The sequence below is a fragment of the Lactuca sativa genome, chromosome 8, assembly GCF_002870075.4.
Source record: "Lactuca sativa cultivar Salinas chromosome 8, Lsat_Salinas_v11, whole genome shotgun sequence".
NCBI classification, from domain to species: Eukaryota; Viridiplantae; Streptophyta; class Magnoliopsida; order Asterales; family Asteraceae; genus Lactuca; species Lactuca sativa.
Genome location: NC_056630.2, coordinates 150688925 through 150711141, shown reverse-complemented (window position 1 = coordinate 150711141; position 22217 = coordinate 150688925). Strand labels below are relative to the sequence as shown.

Genomic DNA, 22217 nt, shown 5'->3' with positions numbered 1-22217 from the left:
TAACGAAGAAGTTATGACCTGTCGTAGTGTCGCGACAAAAACGACACAACACCGGGAATCGTAAAAACTAAGTTTATGTTAAACTACTTTTTAGACTTAGGGGTATAAATGAAAGTTGTAGAGTATGTCTCCACCTAAGCGTGGATATAAAGAACATATAAAAAACGGAGCTCGTATGCAAAAGTTATGACCTTCCAGAGATACATCTATCTAAGAGCATGACACATGTCAGAAACCCTAATCTGACTGGACTCACGACGTGAGCATTATTTCTCACGATGTGAGGAGTCAAACGGACGCATTCGAAGCTCACGGCGTGAACATATCATTCTCACGACGTGAGAAGTCGTCCGGACATGTTTCAGAGCAATAAACACAAATGGAAAGTCTACGGGGTGAGCATGCATGGCTCACGACGTGAGAGGCCAAAAATTATCCTATAAATATCCATTACGACACTAAGCTTTCTTACACCTAAGCTTTCTTTCTCTCTCTCTCTCTATCTATCTCTCTCGTTTATTGAAGCCGTTCCGTGTCCCGAGCCCGGCGGTCACGAACCGCTGACCGTTTCTAGTTAGATTCTATCAAATCAAACTACTAATGTGAGTGCATAGATACTTTCATCTTACACATAGATATGAAGTATTTAATATAAATTATGTGCTATGTGTGCACATTATAAGTGTTCTTGATATCTATGTTAGATGAACGATTTATACATGTTTTAAATGATTTAAACTGTATATGTATTTTATATCAACAAGTATGTTCGGTAAAACATGAGTAGATGAAATAGTTTGTGTGTGATGAAAGATGAGTTAGTTGATGAAAGATAGGTGATGACAATTAGGTGATGAGAAATAGGTGATGATAGAAATGTGATGATAATTAGGTGATGATAGATAGGTGATGTGAGATGAGAGGAGATACCATAACCTTGACCGGTGATGTGGCGATGTAGTCATCTACCAGAGTATAAATGGCGATCACTGACTATTCTAAAGAGTCATGTGGAAACACCAGCAGGCTCATAACATGTAGGTGATGAATTATGAGTTCAGGTGATGTTGTAACTACGTATTCATGCGATGATACTCTAACCCTTACTGTGAATTACGAGTTCAAGCGATGTTGTAACTACGTATTCATGCGATGATACCCTAACCCTTACTGGACACGTATTAAGGGAGTAATCCCCGAATTAGTATTGTCTATGCGATGTAGGCGATGATCCTTAGGAACAAATATATAAGGAAATGCGATGTAAGAAGATGAGAGGTAAATACGATATAGGAGATGATGCTTAGGATAAATCTTTGGGGAAGATTAAATGAAGATAACGAGGATGGGTAATTGGTTTAATTGTTTGCTGATTAAACATAATAATTATATTATTGTGGGTTGAAAACCCTATGTACTCACCAGGTTTCCCAACCTGACTCACTCAGTTTATTTGTATCACAGGTGTCGATACAAAGCTACATTACACTGAGAGATTAACGGAGATGTAGATCATTAGTGTAAATAAGGTCTGTTTATGCTTATGTTTATGTATTGACGATGACATCCCAAAGTTTTAATATGAACAAAATACATTTCTTCAGAAATACTTTGATAACATATTTATCATGTTTTTCTGGGAACACACTCCACAACATATATTCTTTAAGAGATACTCTAATTTTTAAAATAAAGCATAAATAAATTGGTCTTTTCTGGCCGTGAATTTGGGGATGTCACAAGTTCATGGTCTGAAATGCCATCACCGAATAGACGATATTTGGAGAAATTGACTTTTAATCCAGAAGACATGTGAAAACATTTTAAGATGTGAGAAAGGTTTTTAATGCTCTCCCTATCCCAGACGCCAGAAAAAAATGCGTCGTCCGCATAGAATAAGTGGGATATTATGGGGCCTCTGAGTGGCAATTCAATCCTTTTATCAGTGATTTAGCGCAAGCACTTCTAATAGCAACATTCAAACCTTCCATTTCAAGAATAAAAAGGAAGGGGGATAACGGATCCCCTTGTCGCACCCCTCTAGAGATCGGAAATTCATCCATAGGAGAGCCATTAACAAGAATAGAAGCTCTAGATGATGAAAGGCAACCCACGATCCAATTCCCCCATTTACCACCAAAGCCCATTTGGTCCATAACTAAGTCAAGATATTTTCAGTTAATTGAATCAAAAGCTTTTTCAAAATCCACATTGAAAAAGAAGATTTTGTTTTTTTTGACTTCTTTACCCACGAGGAAATTAATTTTTAGATCACACCAATGAATCTTTGACTATTTTTTGCCATTTAGGATAACTTTAGGTTTCAAAAGGGATCTTGTGATATTCTTTACTTTTATTTATGGAATTTAAAGACATATATCATGTAGTTCCATGGAAATGAAATCATAATTTCTTAGCCTTGTTATCTTCCATCTTAAACAATAAATCATTTCAATCTAAACAAAGTTAGAATAATGAACATTTTATACTATAGGTATATTTGATAGACTAGCTGGTAGCCTGAAGCTGTAGCTTTTAATTGTATAGAATCTTCAACAAAAATAATAGTTAGCTTTAAAAAGCGTAAAATTTGAGAAAGATTAAAAGTTAAAAGAAGCGTTTAGAAAAACTATCCAGTAGCTAAATTTTTTAATTGTACAGACGTGTTCGGACAATAACATTATTAAAAGTTAGTTTAGCAGTGTTAAGATATACAATGATTGGACAATGACTAAAACAAGACCTTTTGCAAATGCATTTTTCTATAAACTTGTAACACATCGATGGAGGTTATGATTTAAAAAAAAAAAATCCATGGATGGTTGTTACAAAAGGACGCTTCAATTGTGTACTAATTCTTAACACCATATAGTTGAATGAGTTGATCTATTATAGTTCTAATTGGATTTATATTTGTGGAAATTAATTTATTAAAAACTATTCTTTTCAATATGTTTGGTTTCTTATATCTTTTGGAAGGAATAAATACTCAATTATAGGTCATATAACATCTATGTAAATACTAGATCTTGGGCAACCAATTTTATTACTTAGATCAGACAACCAATTTTATGAGTTAGATCTTAGAATTTTTCTAAGTGTTTACTTTAGATAGAATAGTTTGCACATGGAATCAATGACAAGTTATTTTAAGCAAAAACCAACAAAAGTTTTATGCGTTGAAAATTTGAAGTCACAAACTATGTTGATTAAGAATCTACAATATAAGATTTGTCTATAGGATTTAAGACAATTCCTTGTATGTCAAGAATTGAATAGATGCTATGCATTGAGAATTTAAAGAGCACGATTCTTGTTGATTTAAAGAAGTAGAACCATCAAATGAAAATAAGACAACATTGGATCAACCTCTTGTAACCCAAGAACCTGACCTAGACTCAAGGTAACACTATGTATGATCCAACACTTAATGTGTCATATCCTTTGTATGATATGCAGTAGAAAAAAATGGATGAATAGTAAGAAACATGAAAAATAGTTGATTGATTCAACGGTAGTAGACATACTTTTTTGAAAAAAAAAATACAAAAACCGCTTTTACTAACCCTCAAGGTCTTATAAACATAAATGTATGGTTTGGATTATACTATTCCCCATGTTGATCCCCTCAAATCGAGTATAAATACCCATGCGTGTTCACATATACGAGCATCAATCTTCATAAAATACTTTGCACCTTATGTGTTAAGGTTCTTAGTATATTTTTAAGGTAACAATTTATTCTATATGAGGTAGATCAACGATAAACATCTAGTACATTGAATGATTATCAAAAGAGTGTTTACTTTTAACATATTGTAAACATATTTAACTGACCATAAAACCATATAAATATTGGATTTTATTACATTAAATGATAAACCATAAAACCATATAAATATTGGATTTTATTGTTAATTATTTTTTATATATCTTTGTGCTTTAAGAAAAAAGTTTTTCAATAAATACATGTATTTAACTGAACTTGTACAAGTATTCAAAAATGTATTTCAAATCTTATATATATATATATATATATATATATATATATATATATATATATATATATATATATATATATATATATATATATATATCAATACTTACTTTTACTAACACCACCATAACATAATTCATAAACCACTTTCATAAGTTTTCATTTTTCAGAAACATGAATTCAATAATTCATAAACCACCTTTCATAACTTTTCATTTTTCAGACACATGAATCCAATAATTCATAAACCACCTTTCATAAGTTTTTGTTATTCATAAACATGAATCTAATGTTGAAAACTAAGTAAACAAACATGTACTAACAATATCATGTCAAATTCTATGTATTTTATGATTTTTTCAGTTTATTTTATGTCTTTAACGAATTCTTCAAGCTCATCTAAAACAACAATTTCAATCCAAACTTCCTTGCTAATAATGCTAGAATATCCTTAAAGTGATTCTACAACTATAAGATCAATTTTTATTTCGGGTACATAAACTACTACTATTTAGACAATGTACTTTCCATCATTCATACCATCTTGAGCATTGTCATGGGTTGCAAATTAGGAATTCAAGAATATGATTTTGAGAATGCAACCCCCTTACATCTTTCACCTGTCTTATTCCAACTACGTGTGAAAATTATGCAAATCATTCGTTGGCTCAATACCAAAATTTTTCAAATAATTTCCTTAAAGCTGGGTTTCAATGTAGCAAAAGTGATAACTCCTTATTTATTTATAGAAAATGGAAACAAACATGTGTTTCTCTTGTAATATGCTGATGATATATTTCTCCCCCGCCCCACCAAGTATACTAACAACAAACCTCATCCATGCACTCTCATTGAAATTTGATATGATGAATTTGAGAACTCTAAGCTGTTTTTTTGGCATCTTAGTCACTCCAATAATCCATCAAATATCATGCTCCTTAATTAATGAAAATACACTGCGATCATCATCTAATATACCAAAAATGAAAAGCTACAAAATTATACCCATCCGGTTGAAAAAGGTTTAAACTCACTGCCAATTTCACATTCTCTCATCACTAATAACTCCATCTAACAAAGCATAGTTGGGTCTCTAATCTATTTCACTTTCACTCACCTTAACATTGAATATGTGGTTCAACAAATTTGCACTTCCATTCATGTTCCCTGTGAACTGCACTTTACCATCTAAAAATGCATCATCCGCTAACCCAACGACACCCTTGACTACAAGCTCCATTTATACCCATCTACCCCATGTTTTTTTTGAATAGCAAGCAAGGGAATTCTACAAAAAGAAAAGATAACGGGGAGCTAGAATTACAAGCGGTTTAGGCAAGCTTGTGTAGGGCCATTACACCCAGTAGAACAACATAAACTATCGCCTCTCCGAGCTCTATTTTTTTAATGAAAAGAAAGCTATAAAGTGCACCTCACTATCGCGACCTTTAATGCTCTCACCTTGTTAAAAACTATGTAATTTCGATAGCTCCAAACCACCCATTGCAAGATTGATAACGTTTGCGATTTTATCTATGTTCGAATCAATAATGGTACCTGGCGAAATCTAGAACAAGCTCTCAATTGTGTTATGGATAAGCAATACCGTAACTTGCCACCGTTTCAGGAAAGAATCCGCAACATTATGTGTCTTATTGGTAGCTTCTAGAAATACTTGCTCTTCAGTTTCCTGTTGCATGTTGCATAAGGGACAAAGATCAGATAGAATATTCACCCCTATATAAAGGAGATTCGTCTGAGTAAGGAGCCTTAATTTAGTTCTCCATACCAACAAGTTCACTTTTCCAGGGACTAATCGGTTCCAAATGGTTTTGATTTTCATCTAATCCAAATAGTTATTGTCAATGAGATGTTTTAGAGAGGAAACCGTGAAAGAGCCGTCCCTTTCTACATTCCAAATTTACTGGTTATTTTGTAGTTGAAGGTAATCAATAAAAAGATCCGCCATTTTTTGCATTCCAAAATGCTTTGATTTTCATATGATCTAAATAGTTGTTGTCAATGAGATGTTCTAGAGAGGAAATTATGAACGGGTGTAAAGCCCCGTTTATTTATGTGTTATGTGGTAGTGGTAGGGGGTGAAATTGTCACACCCCGAAAACCAAAGGCGGAAACATTTTCGGGGTTGACTCCACATTGAGTATCAAATCCAATGCACATAGCAATCAAAGTAAACAACCATTACATTAAATATATTTGAAAGTTTACATTTGTTTCAAAAGTAAATTATACAAGTGTTATACATATATCATATGAACAAACGTAGAGACGAGTCTTCTGCGCACTCCGTCTTCACCAAAAGATATCACCGGGTACCTGTCTAATGTGGACCTGAGAATACAAGCGGTTTGAAAATCAGCATAAAGCTGGTGAGTTCATAAGATTGTTTGTTTTCAGAAAATGTACCAGTTTCCTTTAGTTTTCCGAAAAGATTTGTTATCCAAGAAAATCCCATATTTTCTTATGTAAAACAGTTTAGTTATCTTTCATTACAATTCAATTACGCGTTATATGTCACCCTAGGAAAATCCATATTTTCCTAAATGCAAGACTGATTGAATAACACAAAGTATAGTTTAATACACAAAACTATATATTGAGAATCATAGGATTACTATCCCGAATTAGATATAAAATACTTTAATATACGTGAACTGTAGATAGAAAGTAGTTTGAAAACCTTGGGAATAACATCCCGTACTACATATAGATTTAATACCATGGGACTATCATCCCAGACTAGATACAAGATAGTTTGATATACATGAAAATATAGACTGAAAACCATGGGACTACCATCCTGGACTAGATACAAGATAGTTTGATATACATGAAAATATAGACTGAAAACCATGGGACTACCATCCCGGACTAGATACAAGATAGTTTGATAAAACCATGGGATTACTATCCCGAACTAGATATAAGATAGTTTGATAAAACCATGGGATCACTATCCCGAACTAGATATAGATTCTAACCATAGGAATAACATCCTGCAATAGATATGAATCCTATAGACTAAAAACCATGGGATTACCATCCCGTACTAGATATATATCCAAAACCAAAGCCGTGAATAAACTTATATTAATACGTATTGTGAGTCGGGTAACCATGCTGATACGACAACGAGACCTCCTTGACGCTTGTCAGACGTCGGACGATATCCAGAATTTGTCACCCCAGGTGTGCCCGCCTAACTGTAGCTAGCAGTTAAGGTGTGGGATTGTCAGTCCCGAATAGATCTATTCACAAATTCCTCGCTCTCCCTCCAGGAGACTCTGGTTACACTTCTGGGGAGGATTTACTGATCACCCATAAAGGGTAGTGACGAACTCACAAGCTAGTACTAAACTATTCATAGGGTTCTCATACGATATCAAACATATATAAAAGATTATGAAACATAATACAGAAAGAAACTATCTGGCAATACATTCAAATGATGCGGAGATAAACTGAATCAGACATAGTTTATATAATAACTTTATACACATATCAGTACATGATAAAAAGAAAACTAAAGAACCCCAAATTATTCCCATAATAATTTGATTAGTTTGTCTATTTCCTTAACTAAAATTCATTTATTTGTAGTTGATAAATCATCCCTTATGCTCAGCATAATACATAAGGAGTAAAAGTATTTATAAGTTTGCCACATATTATTTAAAATACATCAAAGTTATGTTTTGAAAACATTTATAGTTTGCTTGTATTCCCCCCCCCCCCCTGAAAACATTGAAAAACAGTGAAAAGGGTAGGGGGTATGAACTCACCGGACGAGGAACGTGACGATTTCGGATGCTAAACGTTGGTTCGGGGCTTGCAAACGCACGAGGTTCCTATGAATTATGAAAAGATACATATTTGTATCTAATTAGGACTTAGATTATTTATTTGGTAGAGACAAACACTTCTAGTTGCGGAAACACTCCCTTACAAGTGTTTGGAAGGACCCAGGTGACATTTGGGGACACATATAGCTAGGATATTGAATTGGGACTTCAAGAGTAAACTCCTTAGGGAGTTTACGGCCCTAAATACCACACCCACATGAGTTCACGACCGTGAACTCATAAGTGGTGTTTTTGGATGCTAAATGGCTTCATAATTCATGGATAATTTAGCTAGGATTGCATCTAAGGCATAGGAATGAATTTAAACTCACTTAGGGACCATTTATTGGAGTTTACGGCTGTAAACATGGAGTTTACGGCCGTAAACTCCCCCACACACAAGATCCTTAATGTTTTGGTCCTTTAATCAATCACATGTGATTCTAATGATTTTTCCAAGCTTTCAATGGATTTTTAAGGGACTTTTGACATGGTTTTAGGAGTTTACGGCCCATGAACCCCCTCATGGCCATGAACTCCTTGGAAGGGTGTTATAATATGTTTTAAGGTCCAATACTTGTTTGTAAACACTTCTAGAATTTATCCCAAGGCTTTAGGTGTATTAAAGTGGCATTTTAACACATTTAGAGGAGTTTACTCTCCATGAACAATGAGTTTACGGCCCAAGCATGATCTTGGGCAGTAAACTCAAGTTTACTCCTCTAAATTGATGTTCAAGGTGTTCCAAGGCCAAATCCATAATTCTAAAATTCGTATCTAAGCTCCAATGGTGTTTTGGAAGGGTTTAAGGGCATAAAAACCCCTTTTTTATGAGTTTATGGCCCAAGCATGCTCTTGGGAAGTAAACTCATGTTTACTCTTTAAAATCCATGCTTAAGGCATTCCAAGTCCATTCCATTAAGCCATTAATCCATATCTAAGCTCCAAAGGTCGATTAGAAGGGTTTTTGGGCTCCAAAACCCATTTTATGTGAGTTCACGGCCTAGGACTGTTCTAGGGCCGTAAACTCATGAATATGGTCCTATTCCATGATTTGAACTCGAATTTGAAGGCCTAAGATGTTATACTAGGAATTAGGGTAGTTACCTTGGTGATTTGGAGCTTAAATTTGATGATTTTGGACCCTTAAACTTGGTTTGAGGAGAGAGGTTAGAGAGAGAGTAGAGAGAGGAAGCAAAAGCTTCAAATGAAAGGTTTAACACGTTTATATAGGTCGCAAAACTTGGATACAGTGGAATTCTACCTGATACCGGCATTAAACTGGGCTTTTGGTCGCAACCAATTAAGTTTTCGTAATCCGGCGAGGACATTTCTAAAATACACATTTTGGGCTAATTTCATGAGTTCCTAAGGGGTTTGGACACTCATTAGCATCAAATAAACATATAAGTTTAATTAATTTAACCCAAAAATGAAATTGGAAGAATTGATATTCGGCGAGTTTTACGGGTAGAACGGGTTTTCGGCGATGAGTTTTACGGGTAGAATGGGTTTTCGGCGATGAACAACTTCGGGATGTTACAGAAATAGTCCCTAGTATCCAGTCAAGAGGACCAAAGGGGAGACCAGCACCCAGATATGCTAGTCAGTATCCGGTCGAGAGGACCGAAGGGGAGGCAAGCTCCCATATATATTGGTCAGTATCCGGTCGAGAGGACCGAAGGGGAGACCAACACCCAGATATGCTAGTCAGTGTCCGGTCGAGAGGACCGAAGGGGAGGCAAGCTCCCAGATATACTGGTCAGTATCCGGTCGAGAGGACCGAAGGGGAGACCAGCACCCAGATATGCTAGTCAGTGTCCGGTCGAGAGGACCGAAGGGGAGGCAAGCTCCTAGATATACTGGTCAGTATCCGGTCGAGAGGACCGAAGGGGTAGGTCGGGCACCCAGATATGACTGACAATATTTCTATGTTATGTGATTGTATGGTATGTGGTATGTTGGGGGAACTCACTAAGCTTCGTGCTTACAGTTTTTCAGTTTTGGTTTCAGGTACTTCGTGTCTAAAGGAAAGGAGCTGGCTTGATCGTAGCGCATCACACTATGGTTTTCTGCACATGAGATCTTTGGGATTACACTCTGATATTGTTTTATGATAACATGTTTAATTATTTCTACTTTGGTTTTGATACGAGATGATATTACAAATGTTTTATTACACTGTTGGTTTTATAATGACTTATTTAAAAATGAAATTTTTGGCCTGTATTTTTGGGATGTTACAAGTTGGTATTAGAGCTTTGGTTTGAGGGATTCATACATACTCTCGGGTGTGTCTGAACTCAAACTAAGGGCTTGGTATGAAAGTTTTCAGAATTAAAACCATTTTATAAAAAAGGAGTTTGAAAAGAATTTGAAAAGAGAAAAGAACTTTGTGAAGAACAAAGTGTGTGATGCGTGCAATCGGCCGAGCTCAAGTAAGTTTTTTTGCAAGATATCCATACATGTTATGATATGATATGATATGATTATGAGAACTGCATGCTAGATTAGGGCTAAGGATCTAGGAGGATGCCTTATATGCCTATTGTATGTGTTTGTAGACTTGCATGCTAGTACAGATCAGTTAGTGATAGGATAGCCTGTTTAGGTTATGCCTCATTGTATGAGACTTTGAATTGCATGTACAGATTCCTGATTAGAGGATAGAATGATTTGATTGGAACATGATGGTTAGAATTTCCATTTTCTGAATGCTGCTTACTTTGTGCTTTATGGGACTTTTAGTAATGTGAGCTAACTATTAAGTGAATATGGTAAGTCACATGTGGCACAAGCTGGATAATTTCAGAGTGATAGACTTGACCCTATTGCGCAACTCTTGTTTGAGTCCAACCGTTCTAGGGATGGGTCTATTACTCGAAGGATTATCTAATCTCGGTTGCATGTGGCTATATTCATGAGGTAGCTAGTTGACATTACTGGGAATCTTTTAGCAGCTGAGGACTGGGTGAGTTCGGGAACCTAGGGAAGCCTAGGATATGTTTCAGTGAGTTAGTAGTGAGGCTCAGTTAGACTTGAGTGTACCAGTTAAGGAAGTGACTTGGAGGATCCAGGAGGATTGTTGAGGAAAGTATGGATAGGTGTGGAAGGTAGTATTGGGCTCGTACTACTGAAAGCACATGATCCATACTCGAATCAGCAAGAGTCTTAGAGAATCTAAGAAGCTTCAGGGAAGAGTTTGTGACCCAGTTTGGGGACAGAGGATGTTCTAGTTGTTGCAGCTTAGCCGTTGGCAAGCGAGCTAGTGAGCGTGACAGGGTGTCAGACCCTGAAGGATACGATTTCCTAGAGTTGCAGATGCGGGATCGATTTGGGAGCACCTTGGAAAGAGAGGTGTGTGCCAGGTGCGTATAGTAGGGGTCTCGGGAAGAGACCCATGATTTCTGATCATTAGGTGAAGGAACAATAGGGCCAGAGTCAGTGCAGCACGTACAGGATAGTGTACAAGGGAGTTTGTCACTCCAAGGGTTTAGTCTGCTACAGGGTAGCGAGGATTGGTCATGGCTAACCCGGTAGGGCTAGGGTGTGCCCAGAATGGTGACCATGATACTAGAGGGGTTGGGCGAGTGAGGAATGGTAAGGAATGATTTCGGGGACGAAATCTAATTAAGTGGGGGAGATTTGTAAAGCCCCGTTTATTTATTAAGTCAATAAATAAAATAATGAGCGAATAGTAGCCCTAAAATAAATAATTATATATCAATGGATGGTCTCGAGGGGCTAATTGTCATAAATTTAGAAGTGGAGGGCTGAAGGGTAAATTATGGACCTTAATTGGAAAGAATTTTTCAAGCAAGGGGAGGTTTTGTAAATTCTGGATTAGCTTTGTGAAGATTTTAGAAGATAGGGGCTGTATTGTAAATCTCGGATCTGGTTTGTAAAGTATTTAGTTGGCAGGGGTTGAAAGGGAAAATATGGGATTTAATTTAAAGAGAACTTATAGGGAGGGACCAATTTTGCCATTATGGCAATATGTTATGGTGTCGGGTATATAACCCATAAGAGAACCCTAAACCTAGAATCAAATGCGGCCGCCACCATCCCTTTTCACTTCTCATTTTCCCGATCAGCAAGGCCGCTACCCTCCTCCTTCATTTCCGATCGCCGCCATCACCATAGAAGCCCCCTCAACCGCCGATGGCATCACCGAGTTCGATAGCTCTCGTCTCCGCCTATTGCTTCGTCGACGAAGGCCGCCATTCAACCACCTGTTGTCGTCGGTTAGGTCGTGTATGGCCGGAGATGGCCTGTGACTGCTGCCCGTTTCGAACTAGTCACATTGCTGCCGTTCTCTTCTTTTTCCTTTGCTCCATCCACCGCCAAGGGCTCACTTCTGTTGCTCCGGTCATGGTCACAACCCCAAACGGCTATCGAGTTCATGTGGTTTATCACCTGTCGAGTTGGGGTGCACTTCCTTGCTCAGCTCATCTCCGTGCGTGTATGCCTGCTTGCTGTTGGCTAGAAAAGCGTCGAAACCACCATGGCAGCCGCCATGGTGGCCATTACCTTGTTGCCGCCGGCTTATGCCACAAAGTGAGTGGTTGGCTTCCCTCTCCGAGTAAAGGAATGAAGAGGTGCATGATTCAGTCGATGTGTGCGTGGGTGTTTGGCCGGAGTCCTCGGAAAAGGCATCACCACCACCATAGAGTGGTGGCTGCCACCATCTGCCACCGTCGGCCACCACAAGGTGGCTGTGTGTGTGCTTAATTGTTTAGTGTGTGTTTATTTTGATATTTAGCATTGTAAAATGTAAATCACAGCTTGGAATAATAAAAGAACTTGAAAACCACCACCTTAGGGTGATGGCTGCTGCCTCCTGCCGCCACCGGCCGCCGTGTCGGGTGGTGGTGTGCTTTGATGGTGTTTGGACTCGTTTGGATGATTGGACAAGGGACTAAAACCCCAATGGGCCTTGAAACCCTATTGGGCCTAACGAAGCTTAAGGGACTCTAATGGACTCAATAAAACCCTAATGGGCTTAATAATATTTTAGTGGGCTTGATAGGCCCGATAAAGCCCTAATTGACATAAAAGGTCAACAAATTGATAAATGGGCTAATATTTGGATTGGAAAACCCTAATGCCATTAAAACCCTAACTTTAAGAATTATTCGGGTCACACACATGAATTATTTAATAACTTGAGATATTAAATAATAAGCGTTGGCAAAGATTAATCTAAGCGATAATGGACTTAATGGATTAAGTCCTTAATGGGTTAAGTAGGAAACTTAACCCTAATCATCATTTTATGTGAAACCCTAATTTCACTTGGGTTTATTGTTGGGCCTTTCTATTGGGCCTTGATGATAAGGGTTATTAAATGGACTATCCAAGATCAAGCAAATGGTCTAGAGTAATTTAATGGGCCTAGGGTAAGGCCCATGTAAGGGGCTTGGGCCCAATTTGGAAAATTAGGCCATAGATGGGCCTTAGTTTAGGCCTTAATAAGTATATGATGTTGGGCCTTAGAATGAGACCATGTATAGGCCTAGGTCCAATTTGGAAAATTGGGGCCATGTGTTGGGCTTTGATTCCTAGTTGACTTTGGGCCTACGGATTGGGCCTTGGGCTTGAATAAGCCAAGCTTGGGGTAATGTAATTATCCAAAGTAAGTGTTTATGGTTATGTAGTGGGACCCAATTATTAATTGGGTGATGTTTTGATATTGACAGATCGGGAATCTGTCAGCCAGCAGCTGGGGTCAAGTCTGCGGGACTTCAGCCAGTGGGGGATTGTGCCTTCGGGACTTCAGCAGTGTGAGGTGAGTTACCTTCCAGTAGCGGTGGGTCTACGGCCACAATGCCGGCCCAGCAGTAGGATTGTATGATAGATGTTTGTCTCTGTCATATTCATCTAGGTTTACTACTACCTGTGATATGTTATTGTGCTAGTATGATATGATGCTATGTGCTAGTGATAGTAGGGGAGATAGTCCCCCAGAACACCGGTCGATAGGGCCGAAGGGGCAGTTATGCCTAGCCATGCTAGATAGTTTATGAGATTTATATGTTATGTAGTAGTGGTAGGGGGTGAAATACTCCCCAGTATCCGGTCGAGAGGACCAAAGGGGAGACTAGCACCCAGATATGCTAGTCAGTATCCGGTCGAGAGGACCGAAGGGGAGGCAAGCTCCAAGATATATTGGTTAGTATCCGGTCGAGAGGACCGAAGGGGAGACCAACACCCATATATGCTAGTCAGTGTCCGGTCGAGAGGACCGAAGGGGAGGCAAGCTCCTAGATATACTGGTCAGTATCCGGTCGAGAGGACCGAAGGGGAGACCAGCACCCAGATATGCTAGTCAGTGTCCGGTCGAGAGGACCGAAGGGGAGGCAAGCTCCCAGATATACTGGTCAGTATCCGGTCGAGAGGACCGAAGGGGTAGGTCGGGCACCCAGATATGCCTGACAATATTTGTATGTTATGTAATTGTATGGTATGTGGTATGTTGGGGGAACTCACTAAGCTTCGTGCTTACAGTTTTTCAGTTTTGGTTTCAGGTACTTCGTGTCTAAAGGAAAGGAGCCGGCTTGATCGCAGCGCATCACACTAAGGTTTTCCGCACATGAGATCTTTGGGATTACACTCTGATAGTGTTTTATGATAACAAGTTTAATTATTTCTACTTTGGTTTTGACACGACATGATATTACAAATGTTTTATTACACTGTTGGTTTTATAATGACTTATTTAAAAATGAAATTTTTGGCCTGTATTTTTGGGATGTTACAACGGGCCATCATTTTTTGCATTCCAGCTGCCCCACTTACCTCATTTTCTCTATGTATGTCGATTGGGGAAGATGTACTGATACTAGACAATCCACCTCAGGGTTTTTTAGAAATAAAGCTTTTGGAATAACAAATAACACTTGTACATTACTTTGATCATGATTATATTACTTTCTGCCTAGGGTTACACGATTTCAGAAGTAGGATAATCAAAGAAATTTGGTTTGGATGACATGTCTAATCCAAAATCATAAAAAACACAGAATACCATGTGGTGAAGTGTGTTCTAAAAAGACATATAATTGCTATTGGTCAATTTCGTGTATAGAAATTAGCAACCGTTTTCCTGGAACATTCACCTTGCATTTATACAAGGAAGAAAAGTGGTTAAATGTTGGTTATACCAAATTGGTGCCAAAAGAGGATAGTTATTGGACATAACTGCTGCCTACATGATCATGATGTCATCATTAGATTTTGGTAGAAAATCTGTGTTCATACCCTTTCTTGTTACAGAAAAGCGAAACCATCATAAGGGGCTATGCTCCTTGGACCCCGTAAGGGACACTACCCCTAGACCCCACCAGGTACGCTGCCCCTTGGAACCCTATACCCAGGGGCGTTGCCCCTGGACCCATATATACCCGATTCCACATTTAACACTCCGTGTGTGCACTCAATACCTTCAGTCTCGAATAGTAAACTGAACACAACGAGTCTCGACAGTAATTATAACTATACTAAAATATGTTGATAAAACTAAAATTACCAACATGTATTGTGTCTTTTGGGAGACAAATTAGTCTCATTATCCACCGAATGAGAACTTACTACTCCCACTTGAGGGTTTGAGGTGGAATATTGAGGCTTTGCTAACGTTTTTGCAGAAACTTGTTGGTGCTACTATCTATTTCTTGAACTTCACTGCCATATGTTTGGCCACTCTCATTTATCGAGGCAATGTGTCAATTGTTTATCTCACCAATAAATTTGTTCAACACCAAACCGACAAAACATATTAAGATAGATATCCACTTTGTTCGAGAAAAAGTTTCTCTCAATCATGTTCTTTCATGTACTTCACTGTATCAATATGCAAACATATTCACCAAAGATCTACCCCTAGTAGACTAGCTAGCATTGTAATCTTTTGAAATTATCTTTTTATATTTGGTAGGGTTCAATCCCATTTCGATTTCAGATTCTTCATACTTCTCCTATATATACATCTATAATGGAATGCAAAGGGCAGACAGTTTAATACCAAACTTTAAAAAGGACAACCAAGTTAATTTTAAGCTAAGACTGGAAAATGAATTGTGGTGTAATTGTGAAAGAATATCTTGTTTCTCTTAGTATTGTGGCTTAAAACATTCAGGCGCCATCTTCCCCTTAAAACGCCAGTGATCTGTGCAGTAGTTATACACCATGTAGTTATCTCTAACCCATTTGAGATTGACCTGCTGATCCGAACTTAGTTTCTTGTAGACATTGGAGGTCCACCAGTTCGCTGGGGTAGGGTAGGTACACTGGATAATGCTAAGGGGTCCGTTCCACTTGCAAGCTCTTGCACTGAATTTTCGGAAAGATGCCATGAAAGGTGCACATGTCCAGTCGATTTTGACCAGCCCACCTCTTGTTGCCCAGTTATCTCCATTCCACAAACTAGAATACACCTTCATTCCTTGTTGGTCTGGGAATCCAATTCCTTCGCTTCTGTAGTTTCTGAAAACCCTAATGGGTATACTATCAACATACCACCTGCATTTATTGTCATGATCTAACCTTTTAGTAACTTCTAGTCTGTAAACTAAGCGTTTATTGCAAAAGCTAAGTTAATTAATAGGTGCTTATTTTAGTAAACTTACACTACTGCGTTAGGGTTCCAGTGAATGGTATAGTTGTGGAAATCGGCAGTTGGATCAAACCAAAAGGTGAACTCCTGCTCCCTATTTGCTTTTCCTTGGAGAAAGATGTTTGTGTGCATGGTGTAAGGTTGTCCTGATGAGTTTCCTAAGAACTCAAAGTCGATCTCATCATGATAGTTTCCAGTAGAGGAAAGCTGCAATGATTCCACATAAAAGAGTAGTTAGCATGTTAAGTATGTGTATGTGTGTGTTGTACGTGTTGTGGGTGGGGTTTTAAACATTGATTACAACTACTTAAGGCTAAATACAAGAAAATAGCAACGTCCTGTTTATTATAACATCCTACTTTTTTTCTTTGTAATAACAATATTCTACTTTCAACTTTTTATTCTTATTAACGATTTGTACTTTGACAAATGTAGTCTTGTATCCAATTATAGCTTTGTACCAACTAAAGCAATGAAAATTGATTTGTATCCGGATGATATTGCTATAATTTGGAAGATTTTTCAAAGTACAATGTTGTATAGGAAGACATGAAGTTGGATGCTATATGACAAATAAATAAAAGGACGTTGGTATTTCTTGCATTTATCCCTATTGCATCCCTTGTATCTTTCTAGTTATCGCACATACATAAAATGCTGTGACAGTTCCCGCAGAGTTGCCTGGAACTAACTTGATTAGCATCTCAATGCTTCCATAAAGGAATGTGTTGTGTGATTGAACACCAGATCCTGTAATTGGAGTTAGATCAGTAATCATTGTATAAATTATGCTACTCGCAGGAGAAAATTAGCATCTGGGTTTGACTTTTTATGAGCCAAATGGATTTGCATTGAGTGTTTCAAAATAAAAAAAGTAAACATGAAAGTGAAGATGAATGATATGTACCTGAAACACGATCCAGAACAAGACTAAGATCACCATTGCTAAAATTATATGAATGCTTGGCACCCCAGTTGAAGGACATGTCATTGTAAGAGTTTCCATGGACAAGGCATGGTTGGAAAGCAGTTAGTGAGATAAATGCAACTGCAACTAAAGCCTGGAAGCTTCTCATCTCAACTACGAAGAATATATGTGATCATGTATTATGATTTTCTACTTTTATATGTAGTTTGCACAGACAATGCTCTTTTTACTAATTGATTCTTGAAATCTTATAAAGCCTTTGTCTAGTATACGTATATTCTCTGGCATGATGACCCTTGCCCCATTACTTTTTCTTTCAAGATATTTTATATTTTTTTGACCTTGTCTTTCATTTAATATTACCTAAGGATTGTACATGATTGCTGATTTTAGAAGCACTATCATTAAATGAGATTCTACAAATCATACAACTGATATGTCTACAAGGATATAAATAAATTCTACCTATTAGATTAATCATTTTTTTTACATGAATAAAGTTACTGAAATGCGAATCTGATCTTTGCCCCCATAGTCTTAAACTTCAAACAGTATCAACACACATATATCTAATTCAAACAGTCAATGAGCTCTGTTTATTTGATGTATAATTTGGTTTATATGACTTGTTAAGGATCATATTAGACTTCTGTATGTCATATCTGTTACTTGATTAAATCTGTTATACCACAAAAAGAAAATGGAACAGAAAAAGAAAAATACGAGAGGGAGGGAGCTCAAGTTTGAGGAGAAAAGTACGTGCATAGGACTAAGAACAATACGTTTATTAGCCAGCTGTGAATTGTAAACAGCGGATGAAAGGGAAAAAAGTTGGGCTAAATTCCGGATAATCAAATCAGATAAAAGGCCAAAATGGGAGGATATTACGTCACAAAGTAAGAAACGACTTCCTACTTTTTATTAAAAGAAAGAATTGTTAATATGTTGTTTTAGAACAGTAATTAATAACTATCTTATGCCTTAAAAAACAACTATGCTATGGTTATATTAAGGGTCAATGTCATAAATGAAATATATGTCAATTTATTCTTTAAGCGAGTTTCTTTAGAACAGCACTTCACATACATTCTAATTAGGAGTGCACCCCAAATTCCTAGCCTTTACTAGAAAAACAATCACCCTAATTAAATAATGACTAGTCTATTTATATCCATCATAAAGTCTAGTTATATCCCTCAGTTTTAATATTATATAAAGCTATTTATTTTATTTTTATTATAATAAATAAAAAATTATATTTATTATTTTTATTTATTTTGTTTAATTATATTACTAGAATTTTCAGAAAGTATACTTAATACATTTATCATTTATTGTTGTTTAATACTTATTATTATTATTATTATTATTATTATTATTATTATTATTATTATTATTATTATTATTACATAAAAACGTATGCATACATGTCACTTTATTATAACAAAAACAAGATAAATTATACCTTATGGCAAATAAAAGAACGTGACAAAATATATACTGACTTTAAGAAAAACAAAAGGTTAGGTTAGTTAAAAAGACATTTTATTTTTTAATATAGACATCTTATTTGATTTATAAGGTATTTTTATTGGTTGAATTTGTATTGTTTTTCAAAAAAATAAGTTATAAATAGCTATATGTTGACTTTTTATAAAAATGTTAAGGAGTGCTAATTTAGCAACATGCAAAAGTTGGGCTAATGTCTTGATTAGTGTAGGGGATAACCTTTATTTGGTTCGAAGTATACATACTTCAAGAAAAAACATGGTGTTCAATTAAAAAAATATTGTTGAATTTTTTATTAATTAGGGTGTTTATGGTATGTTTGAGGTGTTTATGGTACATGCAAAAAAACTTTTGGCCTAGCGGTAATGAGTGTGAGAGGTCATAAGTTTAAGTTTCATTTGTAGACATAGGTAGTATTTAGGATTAGGTTAGAAATATGATAGTTTGCTGTTTTAAAAAAATTTAATAACACCCTTCTAATTAATTCTTAGATTCGATAAATGTCGCCTCCTTTCCAGGAGGGAAGACATTTAACCACAACGGTAGACCAAAAGCTTAGTGGGTCATGGTTATCTTTTAAATATATTAAATAGAAAAACAAACTATTTCAGTATTTCTATCGCGTTATTGGAGTTGATTTCAGTCGTGTAACATATATGTAATCCTATGTGTCATACAATGGGACAAATTTTGTAAATATTGTGTCCACGTCTATGTAAATTTTGTTAAACTTAATAATAATAATAATAATAATAATAATAATAATAATAATAATAATAATAATAATAATGTGAACCAATGAAATTAAGGTTTATGAAGATGATGGGGAACCCACGAACAAAATTGTCCCTCCAAACCTGGATGTAAATGACCCTCATCGTCTTTACCGTACCTATATTTGTGTTGCCCTTTAGCATCCAAAGGGGATGATCGTTTCCATCGTAATCACAATTTCCCCGTCAACTTCACAAGCAAACCCTATTATCCTTTGATTATAATCATATCATTAATAATAGTTATAATTATAATATTGGAATTAAACAAATTTCACGCGAACGTTAGGCAAACACATGTACAAATGTTGCTGCAATAGATGTTATGTTGGATGCCAAGTATGATTACATACTGATTCCCGGTTAAGGCCATACGGTGTGGGTCAATAATGTCATGGAGGAGCCGACGTGGCACCTCCACAATGATGTTAAGAGCCCTAGCACACCCTCTCTCTTTTTGTGGCATGTCATTGCAATGATAATGTAGTTCAAAAGAAGAATCAACCAATCAAAATCCTAGACCGTGAACGGTCATTTTTTTTTAAATACTCCTTAATAAATGAATGTTTTTTTTGCCACATGTCATCTTCTCCTTTATTTGGACACATGTCATTTTCTAATATTTTTAAATTTTTTATTTTCCACTTGTCATTTTATTGTATTTTTCATTTTATTAAATTAAAATTCCACATTTAATATGTAAGGTATTTATTAGAAACGGTTTATATATGTAATGTATCCAATACATTAAAGTCTCATTAATTTTAATAATTCAAAAAATTTCTTATTTTTCTTATAAATTCAAACTTTTCAAATTGTTAAAATTTTATATTTAATTTTTTTTAATTGAACCCATGTAATACATGGGTCTGACACCTAGTTAATTAATATGAATACATACCATGTTGCCTAGTTTCATTCACACAATTCTTTTCTTTCTCTAGGAAAAAATTGTCTGTGACTTTTGGTAAATGTCAACAATGAATTGTGTACCATTGTTCCATAGTTTCATAATAAAGATATGATCATGTACAAATACATACCAGAGCATAACGATTTTCATCATTAGTTCATCAATTTCAATTCTACACTTGTTTTATTTTTCATCATTAGTTCATCAATTTCAATTCTACACTTGTGTTATTTTTCTTCAATTCCTTAGATGCCATTTTGTAAAAATCACAATACTCCGACAAGAGATGACATTGGGATTGTAATTAGTGAGATACAAGGTTACATTGACGTTGATGATTATGTACAACAAACATCAACAACAAGCGAAAGTTAAGAAGAAAAACCAACTGAAGAGAAATATGAAACTAAGCCGATCTTGGATGAAATAACTTTCCTTGGTGCAGGAAACAACAAGAATTCAAGTGGTTCTAAACAGTGGATTTGCAATCACTATAAAGGAAAGTTTACGAGATCTTATACCAGAATTCATATACCTTTCTTTTTGGAGCTGATGTGAGAAAAAAGCCAAAGTTAGAAGATGTTTAGCCATGGTAAGAGATCAAGAGTAGCGTGAAAGGATTTCGAAGAAGGTAAAAGAAGTAGAAAAATTTGGTGTGTCAAAGTGTTTGAAGAATTCAGTAATCTCCAAATATGCATCTTTTGGGAAATGCATTGAAGAATATTTTAGCATATTAGAAAGAAACGCGGTAGACTTGAAAATCATTTGAGGATTGTGTGCTAATGGAATTTCTTTCAATGTGTTATGCAACATGCAATTTTTGGGAAAATTTTTAACTCTGTTAAGAATGCTAAGAATGCACCAGATAGATACAAACCTCAATCGTGTGAAAAAAACGAGAAAAATATCAGTTGATGAATATGTTAGAGATGTTTAGAAGGAGTTCACACTGGTTAAAAGAAACATGGTACACAAAATGAGTCTTAATGGTCTCGGATGAGTGGTCTAATGTTAAACATAGTTTCACTCGTCAATGTTCTTGCAGTTAATTTAAGTGGTGAAATGTTTATGTACTCATAAGACTTCATAGGGGTGGGAAAAACAAAACGGGGGTCATAATTTTTCAATTTCTTCTTGGGTCCATTGAGAGCATTGGAACAAGCAATATGTTGCAAGTTGTAACGGACAATGCGACTTATTAAAAAGTGGCCGGGAGGGAAATCGAGAAGATATACAAACATATTTTTTGGTCTCCTTGTTATGTGCACACTTTAAATTTGATTTTTAAAGACTTAGCTATCAGGTTTTATTGTCTAACATCAAAATATAAGAAAGGCAAGACAATTGGCAAGTATTTTCTTACCCACACCCATGTCTTAACAACTTTTAGAAAAAACTAAAAATTATAGTTATTGAAGATTGTGAAGAAAAATTTTGCATCACGTTATATATACTCTCCAGAAGGTTATTGGATTGTAGGGATGCACTTTCCCCAAATATCGTTCTCAACTCTTGGTAGGAATGGGTCAAAAGTGGGGATGAAACACTCAAATAGTTAGGGTAAAAGTCATTGATATGATTAACGATGATGAGTTTTGGGAAGATGTGAGAATATTTTGG

The 22217-nt window shown here is 36.2% G+C and overlaps 1 protein-coding gene across 1 annotated transcript; it reads right to left on the bottom strand.

Moving 5' to 3' along the window:
* Positions 1–15893: 15893 nt before the first annotated feature.
* On the bottom strand, positions 15894–17550 carry LOC111905304 (probable xyloglucan endotransglucosylase/hydrolase protein 26). Its single transcript, XM_023900997.3, has 4 exons — positions 17382–17550; positions 17124–17224; positions 16488–16681; positions 15894–16380 (listed from the first exon to the last, which is right to left on the bottom strand). Exons 1-4 carry the CDS (start codon positions 17548–17550, stop codon positions 15972–15974), a joined length of 873 nt encoding a protein of 290 aa, XP_023756765.1. The 3' UTR covers positions 15894–15971.
* Positions 17551–22217: the final 4667 nt, after the last annotated feature.